The sequence below is a fragment of the Lactuca saligna genome, chromosome 2 (assembly GCF_052625555.1).
Source record: "Lactuca saligna cultivar CGN05327 chromosome 2, ASM5262555v1, whole genome shotgun sequence".
Lineage (NCBI taxonomy): Eukaryota > Viridiplantae > Streptophyta > Magnoliopsida > Asterales > Asteraceae > Lactuca > Lactuca saligna.
Genome location: NC_136418.1, coordinates 89180035 through 89200268, shown reverse-complemented (window position 1 = coordinate 89200268; position 20234 = coordinate 89180035). Strand labels below are relative to the sequence as shown.

Below are 20234 nucleotides of genomic sequence, written 5' to 3'. Positions count from 1 at the left end.
TCCTGCCGGGATTCAGTGGTGTCCAAGACGTTTTCACCAAAGCAAGCTTTCCACAAAAACAAACCACCATTGTTCGATTGCAAGTCAGGAAAGGAGAAATGGAAGATAATAGTCGTTGGGGAAGAACAATTAAGAACGTTGGGGAAGAAGATTTGTTGGGGAAGAAGCTGGGAAAAGAAAACGATATATAAAGGATGTTTTATTTTTCCATATGCAAAAATGGTCCCTATAAGTAAAAGGACAGAAATACCCTCACGTGCAAGGCACATGAGGGGGTTAACGGATGGAATTTAACGGGTGTTAAGTATAGGGACCATTCTCACAAACAAACCAGTCCAAAAGGACCACAAAACCAAAAAACTCGTGGTTTGGACTTTTTTCCTGAAAAAATGCAAACCACAGGGACCATTTTTGCAATTTTGTCTAAAATTTATCATTGTCGTTGAATATGTGCATAATTAAAGTTAGAATATTAGTATTTAAGCAAATATAAAATTTAAACTATTTGTTCGTCTATTATTGATGTTATAGGCGATTTATAACTTTTGACATTGAATAGCAAAAACTTGAATAATATACTCAATGAATATTAATGTTAACACCCTCAAAAGAATCAGCACACAAAATTTAACAATGGAGCACAACCATTTGTCTTCTTCTATAAAGCAAATAGATATGGATTATATTTTAACACCATTTAACAAAACCATTACTACTCTTTTGCTCTGAAGCAATCACATGAAATTTTTTGATATTTCTTTGCAATTGTCTTAACATTAATTAATAAAATGTTATTTCACTATATTGGTCGAGATAGATTTGATATGATTTTGAAAGTGATTGTACCAGATGTTTCAACCACCATATCTTAATCATCCTAAAATACTAACACATCAAACCACTCAAATTCCTCAAATATTACCAATCTACACCCAAAATTCATTTATGAAGTTCTAGTTTACAAGCAAAGTATAGACAGTTTATAAAAAATGTAAATAAAGTATGAAAATCAGAATGTGTTCTAGTTTCAATGTATAATGATGTAGAAAGTTAAAAAATGACACATAGATTTACAAATAAATATACCAAATATACCAATTCAGAGGTACAAGCATCATAGTTTCTGAATGCCCCTAGGACCCATCTTCATGTTCATCTTTGTTCTCTATATCCTCAGGCCCAATTGCATGTCCAACTTGTCCCCTCCCATCCTTAAAGGATCAACATTAAAAAAAAACATTCACATTAAAAGTATCTTTTTAAACATAAAATTTTAAACGTTAAAAATTGATCGTATTTTGCATCTCTTTTTTTATCAACTTGACTCTCATCAAGTTACCTATTAAATCCATTATTTCATCTATTTAAATTTTTGGACAACAAACAAATTTTAAATTAATAAAAAACAATAATCTTTATCATCACAAATGATATTGAACATTACTTTGAAATACCCAACATTGCTATGAGATTCCAAAAAATAATTAAAAAATAAAAACAAATTGCGAACATAAATCTCTTTTTATCTTTTGAATAAAAAATAATGCACAGAATCAAGAAATGGGTTAACATTGAACTTACAAAACTAAACCTTTTCATTATAAAAAAAAAAAAAAAAAAATTAAACTTCTATTTTACTATACATGATAATCTAAAAGAATAAATACTCAACCAAAATCCAAAATTTACAAAAAAAATAAAAAAATAAATAAAAAAAAAACATTATGATTTGACTTAAATCTGAAAACTATCCAACAACTCACCAACAATTATCTATTTAACTACTAATTATTTCAAACATTAGCCACTAAAGTGATCTAGTTGCAGCTAAGTACCAACCAAATTTGATCTTCATTACATCAGTTTTCCCTCCTTCGGCACAAACAAAAAGCTGGAATGGAGCAAAAGTAAAGGGTGAGATTTTGACATGTAAAAAATTAATTGAAGCATCATTTTAATTTAGAGTTGATTAAAGAAATATACGAATCAAGTTTCAACCATATATAAACAATACAAAACAGGTTAAGCCTTTAGAAAACAGAATTCAAAGTAGCTTGACTTGGTTGCCAAAATAGTTTAGTGCATTGTGTTTCTCGGTTGCTTCAGAAAGATTACAAAACTTATACAATTACACCCAGATTTCAAATCTTTATTTACAGATTACTTTATAGCAAACTGTGCATATCAGGAGAAAAAACACAAAAAACTGAATTTAAAAAAGAAAACAAAGTAAGAAATTTATAATTAAATTGATCGAATGAGAAAGTGAGAAGGGTTGGAAGAGGATAGAAATTCAGGTTTACCACTTCCAATAGAAAGTAGCCGTGCCTAAAAAGGAGCAGGTTCACACCGCTACATAATCAAATTTCTTTCAAACCCTACATCAGAAACCACTAAAACAAAGTAAAAACACAAACATAAATAATTAGAGTTAAACATACTCTTCAACAAAGTTAGAAAGACAGAAAAAAAATAATATGGAAGAAAAGAAAAAAAGTACACACCTGGTATTGTCACATTGAAAACCTTGATAGATCTCTTATGGTGGGATCTTGAAAAATAAATCCAAATGTCGAACAAAAATAAAATAAATTAAAGAAATTAAATGATACAGTTTTAACCTATCCAAATATCATACACAAGTTAAGGCATTTATTGGATATATAGTGAAAGAGAAATCAGGAACATGCTTCCCATATTTCTTCATCTCACATGAAATTTGAGACACAAAAGAATATATAGAGAGAGGGAGAGATTACCTTGTAACTTAATTAACCATCTCAGATCTTGGCGAAGATTTGTGTGTTGTGCATCTGGGAGCCACTATAGGAGATTCAAAGCTTTGAATCATTGAGCTCAAGTTTATAACCCTTATCCTGCAAATTCTCAGTATCTAAGGTAATTTATCTAAGGTAATTTGGCGAAGCCCTGTGGTCCCTGAGATCCCAATAATTAGGATCTATCGAGTAAGAATTCTGCCAGTGCAATTTCCGAACTTTTGTAGGGAAAATCTATTTAAGTTAAGCTACACTCATATTGCTTTCAATGTAACTTATATTTATATTTATAGTCGTTATTATGAATTTATAAATAAGATTTATCAGTTATTCCAAGTCATTATACTGATTGATCTACTTATAGGGATGATGTCCAGGCTGGATTTAGTGATGTGTTTAAAGTGGGATTTCCGAACAGTATACTCTATATACCAAATAGACCCTACCTCCGATATGATCATGATTAGTTCTTCCTTACTTGATACATCTTGTTGTATACATTGGGATTGTTGAGGAATCTAGATTATCATTAGTCATAAGAAATAATAAACAAAGACTTAGTGATAATTGAACCTAGGTTACATCAAAGGAAAGGCTAAGTGTTGAAGCGAAGCACTGTCCAACTTTCAAGTCATCCACTTTAACAAGCGAGTGCATAGTTACTTTCAGCTTACACATAGATATAAAGTATCTAGATGATTAAATGCTATATGTGCCTATTATATGTATTCCTTGATATCCATGTTAGATAAATTATGTGATTTTTACTTGATTTAATTGTATATGTATTTTCATATATAAAAATACATTGGTTAGTGATGGGTGATGAAAATGATGAGATGATGATGAATGGACTTGACGATTGATGAACCAGTTGTCTAGCAGAGTATAAATGACGACCATAGACAATTCTAGACAGTCCAGTGGAAATGTTGGCAGGCTCGCAACTTGTAGGTGTTAATGAACTATCTGTTCATTTGATGTACTCTATCCCCCACGGTTGCCTTATTGACATATATTTCTAAAGGAATCCCCCAAGTAGTATTATCTACCCATTGTTGATGGTAATCCTTAGGATGGGTCCCTTGAGATCAATATTTTAGGATCGGTACGTGACAATAACGGGAATGGGTGATCGGTTGAATTATTTGATGTGAATTATATCATTAAAGAACTTAATTATTTTGGGTTGAAAACCCTATGTGCTCACCAGGCTCCCAAGCCTGACCCATTTAATTTCTTTGTATCACAGTTATCGGTATGAAGGCACATGGTTGATAAGTGATTTGAGGAGTTGTTTGGTCATAGTATAATAAATTGTTGTAAGGCCTGTTAAAACAATTTTATGCTTATATATCTGTATTGATGATGATATCCCAAGGTTTTTATATATCAATGAAATATATTTCTTCAGAAATACTTCATAGTTACGTTTTGGGAACAAATTCAGCAATTTAATGAATACTCTGAATTCAAATAAGCATAAAGAAAAGGTTTTAAATTGGTCATGAAAATGGGGATATCACACGTAGTATAATGAGATGTATCGGGGTGGTTAAGCAGAATACTGAACTCTTTCTACTCTTGACTAGTTGGGTCACTCTTGTTCTACTTGTTAGTTAATAGTGCAAAGAAACCAAAGGAAATAGCCTGGCAGGTCTCGGAAGTTTTTATTTTCACAAACCACTTCTTGCATGAAAGGGATTTAATCAACAATTGTAGCATGATTCCAATGAAGACGAGTGATCGTGATATCCTTTTTAGTTATTTTAGTGTGTTTTTATTATATTTTTACTTTTAGATTCTTTAATTTTGTTTTCCATGTTGATGCTCTTGTTGTTTAGATCTTTGTAGAAATATTTTGCACTTTGGATGCTTTTAGTGATTTCAATGATTAGGATTGTGTGCGATTTCGTCATAAGAAGTGTTGCATCACATAAATGTGGGGTCACTTACCCACACGAAAGAGGGATCAAGACTTTATTAAAGTCCATTACTAGAGGGAGGAACATATACGAGAGACGAGAGGAGTGCTAGGCCGACACAACTCGAGTTGATTTTTAGTCGCGAAAAAAACTATTGTTCAGTTTCCACGTTGTATAATGTGCACAACCACAACGTAGTGTCATCTTTTTACGTGATGAGGATTCCTGATACTCGAAAAGTGTGTCGTGGCCACTATAAAGCGCGAAGCGGTTACACAGTTCCTTGAATTTTATATTTGTACTACTATATGATGTTTTCGCCGATCATTTCGCGTACCAAGTCCCAATATGAGCAGAAAAGAAAAGCAGATCCAATTTTCAGTTTCTGGCAAATTCCAAAGCATCATCTTTTCAGCACACATTTCGAAGAAATCCACTACATTTGATTTCGTTCTCGCAACTATATACCCAATGCGAGTTCCTTTCTTTTCTCCTTATTTTATTTTATATGCTTTAATTGTTGTTATATACAATGATGACATTGTAAAATTTAAGTGTGGGGGATACGTGGATTGTAAAAAAGACAATCATGCTAGATTTAAAAGTATATGCTAGATTTTAAAAAATTGAAAATTAAGACTTGAAAAAATTGTCTAATTTATAAAAATCTAGAAAATTTAATTTTGTTTTGATATTATTGCGTTAGGACTAAGTTACTAGTGTTATGTGAGATAATTTGATGAGATTTATAAGATTTTGTTGCGCCAATATGTTATGGTATATTTATGGCTTCCCAGATCTAGTGAAACCATGAGGCAAAAACGCAAACTTGTGTAGTTTGAGGGACATAATATGTTTTGCATTTTGTATATATTTAGACCCCATAAAAAGGCTATCGGTCGAAGACTTATCACATGAGTCCTTTCTGTTAAAATAGAGTGATTTAGGTGCTATTTGTTTTTCTAAAAAACCTCTTCTTGCCTCTTATTGTTGTGCCGCACAGCACACACGCAACACTTGGTCTTTCGCAGTTGTTTGTTTTTCAGAAGACTTATGACTTAAAAACCGTTGCGCGTGTGTTGCGTGGCGCAACACTAAACCAGTTGCTTCAAACCTCTTCACGTCTTACCTTACCTTACTGCAGCAGTCTGCAGACGTTAAAAAACAAACGGACTTTTTTTTTTTAAATGTTGCAGCCGTTTGTTCCACCTCTTCTGCTACAGAGGGTTGCAGAGGTGGTCCGCAGACTTCAGACATTTTCGCTTCGAAAAAACAAACAACACATTAATTTCCAAGTTTATTTTCTTTGAGTCTAGTTATATACACTAGTAACAGTTTAGGAGTGGAGTCAATCTGACTCATTTAGTATTCTCCGCAGGATATCTATATCTATCCACCTAATTATAAAAGCTCGGGTCGGATGGGAAGAAAGTCGTTACATGAGTTTCAGCGAAAGTCATGGACTCCATTAGCTGCTTAAGAGATTCTGAGTACTCCAATGAATTTCTTAGAAAGGCACGAACTATATTATAAATAGAAACAAAGTTAGAATTGTTTGCTTGTTTATTTGTGGAAGTTGAAATTTGAGAAAAGAAAAAAATGGAAAAAGTTGTAAAAAAATGAAAAAAGAGAAAGGGTATCCAAAAAAATAGTATGATACAATGAAATTTAGTTATATTTTTAGGATATTTATATATGTTATTTTCTTTTTTAAGTCGTGTTACTTGGAGCTCCGCAATAACTTTTGAAATGAAAGGGGTAATAAAGGGGAATATATTGAAGGGATGCAAAAATGAATGATGTTCAAATTGAGTGATGAATATTTATGAGGATTGTGAGTATTTAGGACTTGGAAAGTATTTAGGAATTAGACACAAATATATGCATTGAGGTGATGTATAATTGGTGGGTTCAATTCAGATTGTTCTTTGTAATATTGGTAAGCGAGATTTTGATGTGATGGTATTAAAATGAAATCACAACGAATCTAGTTTTGCTTGGGGACAAAAAAAAATATAGTGTGGGGTATTTTGATATGGTCTTATTTAATTATATATTTGAGGTCATTATCTTAATATATTTGAATAAAATGTTATATTTTAAGATATTTGATATTTAATATGCTTTGAAATGTTCAATTATAGTTAAAATCAGAATTAGCATGCAAAAGGGGGAGAACGAAAACTGAAAAATACGCAAAAAGGATGTTGTTGGACAGAGCTGAAAAAATACACAAAAAGGATGTTGCTTCACATATTGACTTCTCTTCAGTATTTTGACCATATCTAATGACTCGTAACTCTGATTAAGTAGTTTCAAGATGTTCTGAAAACTAGACAAAATTTTGGATGACTTTTGTGTTCGTTCCAAATACGAATTCCAGTTCCCACGCCGTGGAAAAGTCATTACCACGACGTGGTGAATCAAAAATCATGAAAAAAAAAATTCTCGTGTCGATTTATATGATCATGTGCAACAAGAAAACCTACCACGACAACGTGGCAAAGGCATTACCATGCCATGTCGACACTGTAAACTATAAATTAAACCGAAAATTATCCATAATGGAATATCTTACAATTCCATTTGTTTTATACCATTATAAACCACAGAGCTGCGATTTTGAGAGTCTAGGAGGCAGTCAGAGAGCCATTAAGTCGATATGTATTGAAGATCTGAAGGATTCGAGAGCTGATTCATGACATAAATAATTTGGTTTGCTATTATGAACATGATTAGCATTCCAATTGTTTCTATTTGTGTTTTACTTTTAGAATTAGGGTGTTAAAACCTTTCAATTTCATTTAGAGTAGATGAATCTCAAAACTATGTATTGATTTCAATGATTCAAATTTATTATTTGGTTTTTATTAGTGTTTGATTGATTACATTCCCTATCATGTTAAAGTTATGATTTTTATTGTGTATTGCTAAGTTACGTTTAGGACCAATCTAATTACATTAATTTGAATCTTAATTAGTTTATGATCATTAAACTGTTGGGACTAGAGATTAATACAATGATATGAATATAGCGGTTGTGTGTAGTGATGACATGAAAGTGATGTGACACCCATCATATTTATGGTTACTGATGGATACTACTAATATCCTAAGAGGGAAAAAATAATTTTCTTTTGGATATATTAAAAATACTAACTATGTTTGTCATAAAAATCGATGATATTACAAAATGCAAAGTTAAGGACCATTTGTACACTTTTTTTTTTAATAAAAACAATTTTAATAATATGTTTTAAACCATAAGAAACCATTTATGAAATTTTGTTATATATTTGAGTAAATTACACGGATGGTCCTTATGGTTTGGGGTAATTTGTACGTTTGGTCCCTAGCTTATTTTTTTAACTCGGAAAGGTCCCTATTATTCATTTTTGTTACGCGTTTTGTCACTGACCTAAAAAGACTATTATGCTCTTATTAATTTATTTCTTATTTAATTATATTATTGTTGTGCTTCTTTTTTAATTAATAATAATAAATTAATCAAGAAATTACAGATCATCCCTTCATCCTTCTTTTACCGAGTTTCCTCTTGCCAAAACAATCACCAGAAGAAACTATCACCGTCACTATACCACCGAAGCAAATAACCACTATTTCTCACATCGAAAAATAAAAACTACATGGAATCCATTCAAACCAAAATAAAATATAAAATAAAAAACTTGAAACTGGAAATCAAATCTTAAATTAAAACCATAATCGATTCATTCAGACATGCAATCCAATCGAACCATAAATCATACTAGAATAAAAACTCATTACCAGAAACCCTTCCCCAAATTCCTTGATTTACTGCTTTGAAGCATTGCCAACATGCAACACCCACATTGAAACCAAGGTTTTACATTGATTCTTCAAGGCTTCCCCCTCTTTCTCTTTCACTCTCTATGGTGTTTTACATCGATGAAATTTGTGACAACCACCTTCCTTTCTTCTTTAACAAACCTAGAACAACAAAACACTAAAAAAAATACATAGATGAACCTGCATCAACCAAAAAACCTGAAAAAATTGGCAGACAAACCCGATACAAAACTAAATCCTAAATCAAACCTAATGAAATTAAAAATCAAAGTGAACCAAACCTGATGCAACAATATGTTTTTTGATATTGTTTCGAGATCGATTGGAGAATAGAGAATGAGAGTAGAAGTGTGATAGTGGGGTGTGTGTTCACCAGAGTTAAGAGGGAGAGAGGAGAGTGTTCTTGGTTTCTAATTTCTATTTGTCGGAGCATCGATGATATGTCAGTTGAAAGGATCCTGAAGACGATGGAGGTATGTGGACGGTTATTTGACGATGGAGTTCGGCGACGATTACTTGATGACGAAAATTAGATGCAACGATTTCATGACGACGGAGAGTGATATTTGCATAATTAGCCATATGTTTAGTATAGATTTTTATTCATTTTTAGCTAATTATGTGCATAATGTGGACAAAAGGTACTTAATAATGCTTAAATTGTGTTTTCAGTCCATAAGACATGCTTGAAAGTGAAAAGGAATAAGGAAAAGCAATTAGAGACCAAAGAATGAAGAAAAAGGAAAACACATGCACCTACTCGGCGAGTACACGGATCAACTCAGCGAGTTCATGAGAATGTTCCCGAAGAAAAGTCAAGAATCCTTGCCGTACACGGATTTTACACGCCTACTCGGCGAGTTGGGGGACCTACTCGCTGAGTTGCCCCTGTTTTGTGATAAGTATAAATATTGGATCTTAATCCGAATGGGGGACTTTTTCTGGCTTCTTGGAGATAGACCTGCGATTGAAGAACCCTTTGGAGACCTGAAGAACCCTAACCTTTGATCTTTTGAAGACTCAAGGCGAATTAGGTTATATTTTACACTTAATCTTAGGATTGAATCATTTCTAGCTTAGTTAAATCCGTTTTTGAGCTTGTTTCCACTGTAATCATGAGTTAAATTCGTGTTGTTTCTATTTAGGAAAAACCAAGTTACTCCTATGGTTTGATTCTTACTTCTATTGATTGTTTATTGGTGATTTTATTAAATTAAGTTTGTTAAAGAACCTTATGCATTGACCATAACTATTTTATGTTAATTGGAAGACAATTAAGTTGCATGGACATCTCTTAGTTGTTAACCGCATATGTTTATGTGAACACTTCATCATATGTCTAAAATTAATGAACATGAAACTAGGATTAATTAGAGAATGGGTAAATTAATGTGTGAGCTTGTTTGAGAAACCAACAAACAAGAGGTTAATTGAATCACCAACTTGATTAACCAATTACAAATCTTATTTAATCCAAATAAATAAACTAGGGAGTTAATTAGTTTAACCAATTGACCACTGCTTGAATTGATTAATTTTCTAAGGGTTAGTAATAGTGAACATGAATCTAACCACTATAGTTGGTAACCAATAACAATCAATTTATCATACAAATAACCATAGGAGTGAATTGGTTGGACCTAAACAAAAACTCTTTATCAAATTTAGTGAATTTTTACTTGTTTTTAGTTGTTAGTTAATCACTTGTTAGGTGGTGTGTTTAAGTTTCTAGTCTTGTAAAACTAGAGAAAAACTTTTACTTTTATTACTTGCTTAGTTAAAATTAGTTATTAGTTTAATTTCCGTTCCCTGAGTTCGACACTCTACTTATCCAACTATACCACTAAAAGACAGGTTCACTGCCTTTGTGTGCTAAATTTATAATTTAAAAGTAGGATTAAAACCAGTGCATTTTACACACATCAAAGAGTGACGGTAGAAGCGATGGGGCAGGCGATGGTCGGGTTGACAGGTCGTTGTCATGATTCACAAACGATGGTGGTCGTCTTGAAGATTGAGGAAGAGGCGACCAACATGGGTCACAAGATTGCAGAAGTATTTATGTCACAAATGGGTAAATTAGGGGTTGCATGATTCCATCAACGATGAAGTGAGAGGAGGAGAGGGGAGAGGGAGAAGATGCAACTCACTGGTGAGGATAGGAGAGGAAGTAGATTCAAGTCGATGGTGAGATGGGTGAGGGAGGCAATTGACGGTGATAAAGGTGAAGGGTGATGGGTTCCATATGATTGTTTTAATAAATATATTTTTTAAACTCTGGTTGGTAGCTCTGTACTTTCACCCGCTTGAAATACCTTATCTTGCTATAAGTGAATTAAGGTACTTTACTTGTCTCGTTAGAGAAAGGCAACGAAGTAGAAAGCGAAGCTGGAGCCTTAGCTGCCTTGTCAAAGGAAAGCGAAGGTTGAGCCAAGCTACTTGTTAACTCTGGGTCCTATCCGTCCTACCAAGAACTCAAACCGCCAACTCCGTTCACTGCCTTCTCTCCAGAACTCCAGTTTGGCTTGATTACTGGAACTCAAAAGCCCTAGCTTCTCTTACCTTCTAGAACTGTAAGAGAATTTCGGTAGTAAGGAACTGTCCCTCATGTTCCCTGCCTAATATGAAAGACTAGCTCAGGTCAGAACTCATAACTTAAACTCAACGGCCTAGACAAATAATAAAAAATCGGAAAATAATATTATAAGGGCAATATTGTCTTTTTATGTTTAGTACTAGGGACCAAACACGCAACAAAATCAAGTTCAAGGACCGTCCGAGTTAAAAAAATAAATAAATGACCAAACATCTAAATTACACCAAACCACAAGGACCATTCATGTAATTTACTCTACATATTTTTGTAGTTTTTTCTTAGAGCGAATGGTATGGGCCTCGACAATGAGCAACGAGGATGAGATGGCAGTCCTCGACGTCGTTGTAACGGGGGACCCAACTCATTGCATCTCGTCATGGCGAACCTCGTTGGCGTTGTGACGAAGTGAAACGACAAGCTTTTACGGGGGAACACCAACTTTTTGTTTTTGTTTCCTTTGGTGTTGCATTTTGTTGCCCATTTTTCCACTGAGGGTTATAACACCACTTGCTTATGTAGAATGTGAGATGACACAATTTGATGTTGTACTTTGTTGCCCACTCTTCAAACTTTTGGGTATTTGGATGGAGAAACCGAAACATTAAGAAAGGCCGTGATATTAATAAGAAGCAAGGGGAAACAGGATAATAAGTTTTGACAGGTGGCAGTATTTGAGATGCTCAAGTACTGTCAATGGTGAGTAAAGTGTAGGGATTTTAATGGCCGATACCATTATCAGCTCCATAATTATCAGCTCACCCTCTCCACTTTCTTGCATTCTTTTTCTCCCAAAATTCCAATTCACAAAATTTCATACACCCCTAATCCACAAATCCTCGATAAATAGTAAAGATATACCAGTCCAAGAAATATACTTTTTTGCCTATTACATACAAGAAAAACGATGAATCATCAATCTATGAACATCCGAATTCAGGCACCATGCCCCCCTTCTCCTTCTTCTGCATTTCCTCCAAGATTCCATCAGAAAACCTCTTTGTAAGTGCCCTTTTGTACTTATAATTTACTACCTTTTTGTTTTTGCGCTTATTGCTGAAATGGGTCGTTGTGTTTGGGGTTTTTTCATCTGGGTTTTGCACTTTTGCTTATATCATACTCATTTCTCAAGATTCACCTTTTGTTTTGTTTTATTTGTTGTTTTCCTCGGTTCCTTTATCTGGGATTTACTCAATTTTTTGTTCTTTATCTGTTAACTAGCTATTTCTTGCTTACTTCTTCAATGGGTGATTTTCTTCTTCTTCTTACATTCGTCAATTCACTTGATTTAGGGTTTTATTATCTGGGTTCTATTCTTTCTCCTTGTTCTCCCAAATACGTTACTACATATTTGTATTCCCTAGGGCATTATAATTTATAGTTTATTGAATCGATTCTTTGTCTTTGACAGAATATTGCCACGAGCAATTTGCTCTTCTGAAGTTGTATCCAATGTTGTGGTGCAAATGGAGGTCTCTTCTGATACGAGCAACTCATCTCTTACAACTTCAAAACATAAACGCGCCTTTGGGTGTTCAACAAAACGTTCCTTGTTAAAACAGCCACTCAAGAAAGATTTAAAGCCATTGAGGGCATTATTGTCATCCACCACACAAGACACATCCGCTTCTGTTGTCAATGGTGGAAAAATAGGAGTGTTGTTGCTCAATCTTGGAGGCCCAGAAACTCTTGATGATGTGCAACCTTTTTTATTCAACCTTTTTGCAGACCCGGTATACTCCTATTTCTTACAATTCTTTTTTTTTTTTTTTTTTTTTTTCCCCCGATTTGTACACTTTATGCAAATTTTTGTAAAAGGGTTATTCTTCAGACAACCTCTTAAGGAATTAAGTAAACATTTTGATTCCCTAGTATCTTTCTGTAAAGATTATTGTAAAGTTGAAGGCTTTTTGTTTTAAATTTTTGGGTAAATGCAAGAAATAGCAACATACTTTCATGGTTTGTGTATTTCAGCATTCTACTTTTATTTTTTAGGGATAATGACATAAAAACCATTAACTTTGCAAGTTTTTGTCGAGTTTACCCTTTTGTGGATTTTAGGTTTATTGAAACGGATGTTTGCAACTTTTTTTATTTTCAATTTTACCCTCTAGTTTATTAAAACCCTTATGTTTGGCAGAAATGTTCGGTTGTACCCTTTTTTTGGTTCATAAATACCCTTAAGTTTGGTTTTCTGGTTCATAAAGCCATCAAGTTTGGCAGAAATTTTCAGTTTTACTGGATAAATTTGCAAAAATGTTAAAATTGAAAAAAAAAAAAAAAAGTTGCAAATTTGAGGCGTTAATTGACCTAAAATACGACTTTGGGTAAAAGTAAAACCGACAAAAACTTGCAAACTTAAGGGTTTTTATGTCATTTTCACTTATTTCTTACAGTTACAACATTCTACTTTGAGAATTCTATCCAATTATAGAAATTTCATCCGATTACAAAACAAATTTCACTACTATAATTGGGTAGATTATTCCAATTACAATGCATTAATAAGTAAAAAGAAGTTGGAAGTAATATGCTTTAATAGAAAGAAATGAAAAAAGAATGCTACAACACACAAATAAATAGAAGTATGTTGCTATTTCTTGCATTTATCCCTCTATTTGTTTTGACATTCTAGTTGTGGAAATGTGTGTAAATCTTGACAATTTAAATACACAACAGGATATTATTCGACTACCAAGATTGTTTCGTTTTCTTCAAAAGCCTTTGGCACAATTTATATCAGTTGCTAGAGCACCCAAAAGCAAGGAAGGGTATGCTGCAATTGGTGGTGGGTCCCCTCTTCGCCAGATCACCGATGATCAGGCATGATACTCACTGTTTTAAACATATTCTTATGTCATTATTTGTCTAATAATTGGAAGAGTTCGCTAAATTTAAGCCACGTTTAGTGTTGTTTAAAATGTAATTTTGTTTATTTGGTACTTTGTGTTGATTTAGGCTAAAGAGTTAAGGAAAGCACTTTATGAAAAGAATGTTCCAGCAGAAGTGTATGTAGGTATGCGTTACTGGCATCCTTTCACTGAAGAAGCAATCGAGCAGGTATGCATTTATATGAATTTAAAGATTCTATTTTTTTTTGTCTCATGTTTCTTTTTTGTTAAGTGCATTTTGGACTATTTTGTTTTGGTTGAAGGGAGTAGGATTAATGATCCTAATGATCTTCAGAAATGAGATGAGAGTTATATTGGAATTGACATTGAAGGAGGAAATAGTTCTCCATGAAACTTAAATATGAATAAAATATTGGCTTAATGTCTATTTTGTTGATGGAAGTTTGAACAAAAAAAAAAAAAAGCATTCATGAATCTATTCCAAAAGTCTACTTGATGATATTGGTCGTTCATGTAAAATCATTTCTATTTTTTTTTACAAGATCTAGATATATGACATGAATTTACATGAATCATCTTTGTAAACCCTAACAAGATGATATTGTTGAATGTAAAAGTGAACTTCATTAGAGGTGTCTCATTCTATGTGCTATTCCGACAATTATTCATCTAATAAATCATGTAATAGATTTTCTTCACTTTCATGTGGTAAAATGTTAACTCTTATCAACGCTACAATAAAACTAGAGAAAGAACAACTTAATAGAAAAATTAAGGGAAAGAAGGTTCACTTTCTTCACTTTTAACTTTTTAGTTTTTACAAATTTGCCCACATTTGGTTTTTCCTTCCATTTTCTCAAATACTTTAAACATCATCTCAAGACAACATTTGGGGGTTGTTTCTTTTTTGACTTAATCCAGACAAAATGGCTTAAATGGGTTAAGCCAAAAAGCACGGCTTAATGTATTAAGACACCAATCCTTTATCTACATGCCCTTCTTTCTTTTTCCTCCCAACTCCTGTCACATTAAAATTGATGAATATTGTGAAATTTGTTTTTTGAAATGTAAGGGTAAAGTTGTCATTTAGTCTCATCTAGAAGGTTTATTTAATCTATAAAAAAGAAAAACAGACCTTATGCATACAACACTTTATCCAGACTTCCATACATACTTCATTACCTATTCAACCACTTCATCAATACACAAATGAAGGAAAAAAAAAAAAAAAAACTTAACAGGAAAAGGGAACAATGCCTAAAGAATTATCTTTGTTATCATATTCCCTTTCTTTCTCTATATGTTGTAATTCAATCTCAATTATTTTTCCCCCTTTGTATATTATAAACACTTAAACTTTTGTTTTCCATTATTTCCAGATAAAAAAAGATGGTGTGAACAAGCTGGTTGTACTTCCTCTATATCCTCAATTCTCAATATCAACAAGTGGTTCAAGCCTTAGACTCCTTGAAAGTATCTTTAGGTGATGAACAAACAACTCATCATGTTTCCTTCAAATCACATATCCTCTCCAAACATCTTCATCACATTTTTTTTTAATCGAATTCATAGGGAGGATGAATACCTTGTTAACATGCAACACACAGTTATACCTTCATGGTATCAACGTGAGGGATACATTAAAGCCATGGCTGATTTAATTCAAAAAGAACTCATAAGATTCGAACGCCCTGAAAAGGTACCACATAATTGTATTTTAATAGATACATATTCTTTTGTTGTAAAGATTTTGATTGAATATGAATATATTATATGATGGGTATAGGTGATGATTTTCTTTAGTGCTCATGGGGTGCCAGTTGCATATGTTGAAGAAGCTGGTGATCCTTATAAGGCAGAAATGGAAGAATGTGTGGATTTGATAATGGAGGAATTACAGAGAAGAAAGATAAATAATCCGTATACTCTGGCTTATCAGGTGATTCATATATAGTGTTTCAATTTTTAATCTAAATCTTTTCTTCGAACTATTTCCTTAAATTAAGGTGTTAGGATCGAAGCTATACAATGGGTGAATGTAATAATAACAATTCACTTCCATTTATTTGTCTATTCTAGCATCTTAATTTCATTTGTTTCTATTACAACATTATACTTTTTATTTCATTCTTACGAAGGCATTTCATTTTGAAAAAATATATGCTATTGTAGCATTGTATTTTCATTATCGGTTTTCTTCTCCACCATATTATAGCCGTGAAAATTTCTTTGTATTTGGATGACTCAAAAGTCCAATACCATATGCTGTAATCTAGGGTTTAATTGCAAAATTATAGACTAAAATCAAAGAATACAAAGGGTTCTTGCTTTCGAGAGGCAAGTCTCTCCCAAAGTTCCACTTCTATTTAACACAATCAAAGATACGGACCAACTCAACACAAACTAGTATTTAAACTAACCTAAACCGACTTACAAGGAAAATTACCAAATTGCCCCCTCACTGATATTTTATTACATTTCTGGTACTTCTAATTATTTCTCTTAGAGCTACTAAGAAATGTAACACTATATATAACAAAGAAGTGGAAGTATGCTATAATAAACATCTAAATGAAAGTACATTGCTATTTCTTGCGTTTTAACACGTAAAATGGACGGTGTTGGTTTCTTGTGTTATTTGATGCAGAGTAGAGTGGGGCCCGTGGAATGGTTGAAACCCTACACCGATGAGACAATCGTTGAACTTGGGGAAAAAGGGGTGAAAAGTCTTCTAGCTGTACCCATTAGGTACTTAATTCTCAAACATGTTACATAATTGTATTTTATTTCTTAAATAAATATATATATTGAGTTTAAAATTTTTTTTGTTGCAGCTTTGTGAGTGAACATATTGAAACATTGGAGGAAATTGATGTGGAGTACAAAGAATTGGCGTTAAAATCTGGTATAGAGAAATGGGGTCGTGTCCCTGCATTGGGATGCGAACCCACCTTCATTCTTGATTTAGCAGATGCAGTCATTGAAAGCCTCCCGTATGTGGGAGCCATGGCTGTATCAAATCTTGAAGCTCGACAGGTAAAACACTTTGATTAATTTTTTCTTTTGTATTTTTTTAAAAAAAATTTAGTATCAAATATACCATTATGATTGGGTATAGCAATGGTATAATCTGTACAAGAAAAAGAGTTTAAGGACTTTTGATGGACAAAATAAATCTACAGACCAAATGTGGACAGCCAATTGTTGATTATTAATTTATGAATATTTTTTTTTTATCTGCAAATTATGATATTTTTATCTATCAAATTAAGGTTAAATACATGATATGGTAATATACTTTTATTTATTTTTTTGTTTGTTATGGCATTTAATTTCATTTTGTCCTGTTACAACATTATACATAAAAAATAATTACCCAATTGTTGGAAAGCTAATTCAAATACAATTTTTTTTAAAAAAAATTAGATAGATTATAGATATATAATCTTATATAATTTCGTAAGTATACAAAAAATATATAATATTAATAATCAACTATATGCTGTTCCACATTTGGCCACTCTACAATTTTTGTCCAACAAAGGTTTAAGCTACTTATACTAGTTTTTCAGGAGGTTTTTAAATTTTTTCCAGCTACACCCTTAATTAATTATAAAAAGCATATTCTTCTAAATGCCTTCTTAAATGCCTTTTTATGTCATTTTATATCTTTCAGCTTGTTTTACAAAATTTCATTTTTTATCAGCTAGCTTATAAGAAGGCAACTAGCTTTTCAGCTATCAACTACCTTTTCAGCTAACAGCTAACCTTTCAGTTACTACGCCAAACATAGCTTTATTATACCATTATGACCGGCAAGCCACCTGCTATAGCCCTAAAAACTTTAGGACCATACATGTACAAAAAAAAAAAAAAAAAAAAAATCGAGAGGGAATAAACGTGGACACAACGAATAGTTAAATGGCGGATTTCAACTAAACCCTATCTAACATTTATATTATTGTGAAAAAAGATTAAGTTTATAATATGGTTTTGTGCAGTCTTTGGTTCCACTAGGGAGTGTAGAGGAGCTTTTGGCAACGTATGATTCGCAACGTAGGGAGTTGCCAGCACCAGTTACGGTTTGGGAGTGGGGTTGGACCAAGAGTGCAGAGACATGGAACGGTCGAGCGGCTATGTTGGCGGTTATTGTCTTGCTGTTTCTGGAAGTCAGCACTGGTGAAGGCTTTCTTCATCAGTGGGGTGTGTTGCCATTGCAGTTGCCCGTGTTTCCTTGAGATATATGGAATGGTGGAATATGGATGGTGGTATTAGGGGGCAAGTGTTCCTATATTTTTGTTCTAAATGGGATTTAAGAGGTGATTAAAAAGCTAATTTGTAAAGAATTCTATGTTAATTGTAATTATCGGTTAAAATGCGCTGTCTATACGCTTGGTGGACTAAATAAACAGCGAACCCTTTTTTTTTATATTGTTGGCATTACTTTGCATTTTACAAGTCGATATAAATAAGCGAGAACTCCAATGCAAAAGTAATGTAGTTTTTCCAATCCGGTAGATGATATTATATTATTGAATTATATTATCCGTTAACATCAAATTTTAAATTTTATGATACAGTTTTCGTTGTATGTTGATCATGATTTAACCCTTCCTCAGACACAATTTATTCATCTATGTTGATCATCTAAACACATCAAACGATACAAATGTTCATGTATTGATTATGTCAACCATCTACAAAGCCTCCTTCTGCCATGTCAGCGACGTCACCACTTGTGATCTCTGGTTGTTTGCCTTATAACGAGCCTATGAACACCACTCATCTTCCAGAGAGTACACCTTGAAGACTTCTTCTCAAAATTGGGATGAAAGGGGACAGAATTATGCAGGGGCTAGGCCTGAAAAATTAAATATTTTCAAAGGTTATTTTTAAAGAAAAATATATAGTGAAAAAAATTAGGCCTTGGACTCTTTCTTAATGAACTTGGTGTATGTCCTCAACTCCCATTTTAAGGTGTGACGTAGTGCTTAAGGAAGTCTTCTTGTACATCTTAACAAAACCACAATAACTCTTAGATTTTCTTCCTATGGTCCAAGCTACATGACGTCAATACCCTTAGCTTGTGGGATGTATTAGACTTGCTCAGTTATGTTTATATTTATCTTAATCTAGAGGGTACATATGTGTAACATTTATCTATATATAGAGTACATAATATCATACAATCAATATGTTATAAAATTTAATTTATTATGTATAGTAACCTATTTTATGGGTTGTCTTAGTATTACGCATAAATAATTGTATATGAATAATTTATTTTGATATGAATATCGAATAATATAATTTATATTGTTATTAAAATAAAAAGATGGACTAAAGTTGTATTAAACTACTAACTATAAATATTGCTCTTGAAAATCTATAAAAGTTAGAAAAATAATATAAATAGAATATAGTTTTTCAATGTTCAAAATAATGTTATGGGTCGAACAAAATTAATATTCTACCATATTCTATACTATTTACCTTATTTTTGTGCAAAAAATATATAATATGCAAGAGATGGTGGTGTGTGTGTGTATATATATATATATATATATATATATATATATATATATATATATATATATATATATATATATATATATATTTATTTCAATATTAGGTGTGAAATTCATGTATTACATGAATTTATTTAAAAAAAAATATGAAATTCTAAACATTTGAGAAATTTGAATTTCTAAAAACAGTAAAAAAAATATTGAATTATGAAAATTAAAGTGTTTTTTTTTTCTTTTAAATTTAAACAAATACTTTAGATAAACAAAGTAATTTTGAAATTAGAAAGAAAATATGAAATGAAAATTAATTTAAATTAACCATAAAATGACATATATCAAAATGAATGAAAATATAACATGCGATAAAAATATATTTATTTATTAGAGTAGATGCGTTTTGATGTTGTGAGAGTAGCGTAGTGATATGCCATCAGATTTATGTAGTTTAGGGTACTCAAGTAGAGAATTTCATACAGAAGTGTATTCGGATAAGATAAATAACTAACTGGAAAAAGTTCTTAAAAAAAACAGTCTTGGTACTTGTGTATGGGATGTAACATGTATGATAAGACATTTTTGTAACGTGTACATGTTTCTTACTTGATTAACTATTTTTTAGAACTTATCTATTCTCCTTGCACTCTATTGAATTATATGAATAAATATCAATTTCAAGAATGTTCTTTTGCTATTTATATATTATACAAGCGTAGTTAAACAAAATATCT

The 20234-nt window shown here is 32.2% G+C and overlaps 1 protein-coding gene across 1 annotated transcript; it reads left to right on the top strand.

Annotated features, from left to right (window-relative positions):
• Positions 1–11795: 11795 nt before the first annotated feature.
• LOC145031143 (ferrochelatase 2) lies at positions 11796–18407 on the top strand. The gene is made up of 10 exons (XM_078979650.1): positions 11796–12128; positions 12538–12859; positions 13806–13949; positions 14085–14186; positions 15358–15461; positions 15551–15677; positions 15765–15917; positions 16626–16726; positions 16813–17014; positions 17980–18407. The coding sequence occupies exons 1-10, from the start codon at positions 12034–12036 to the stop codon at positions 18214–18216; spliced, it is 1587 nt and encodes a 528-aa protein (XP_078835776.1). The 5' UTR covers positions 11796–12033; the 3' UTR covers positions 18217–18407.
• Positions 18408–20234: the final 1827 nt, after the last annotated feature.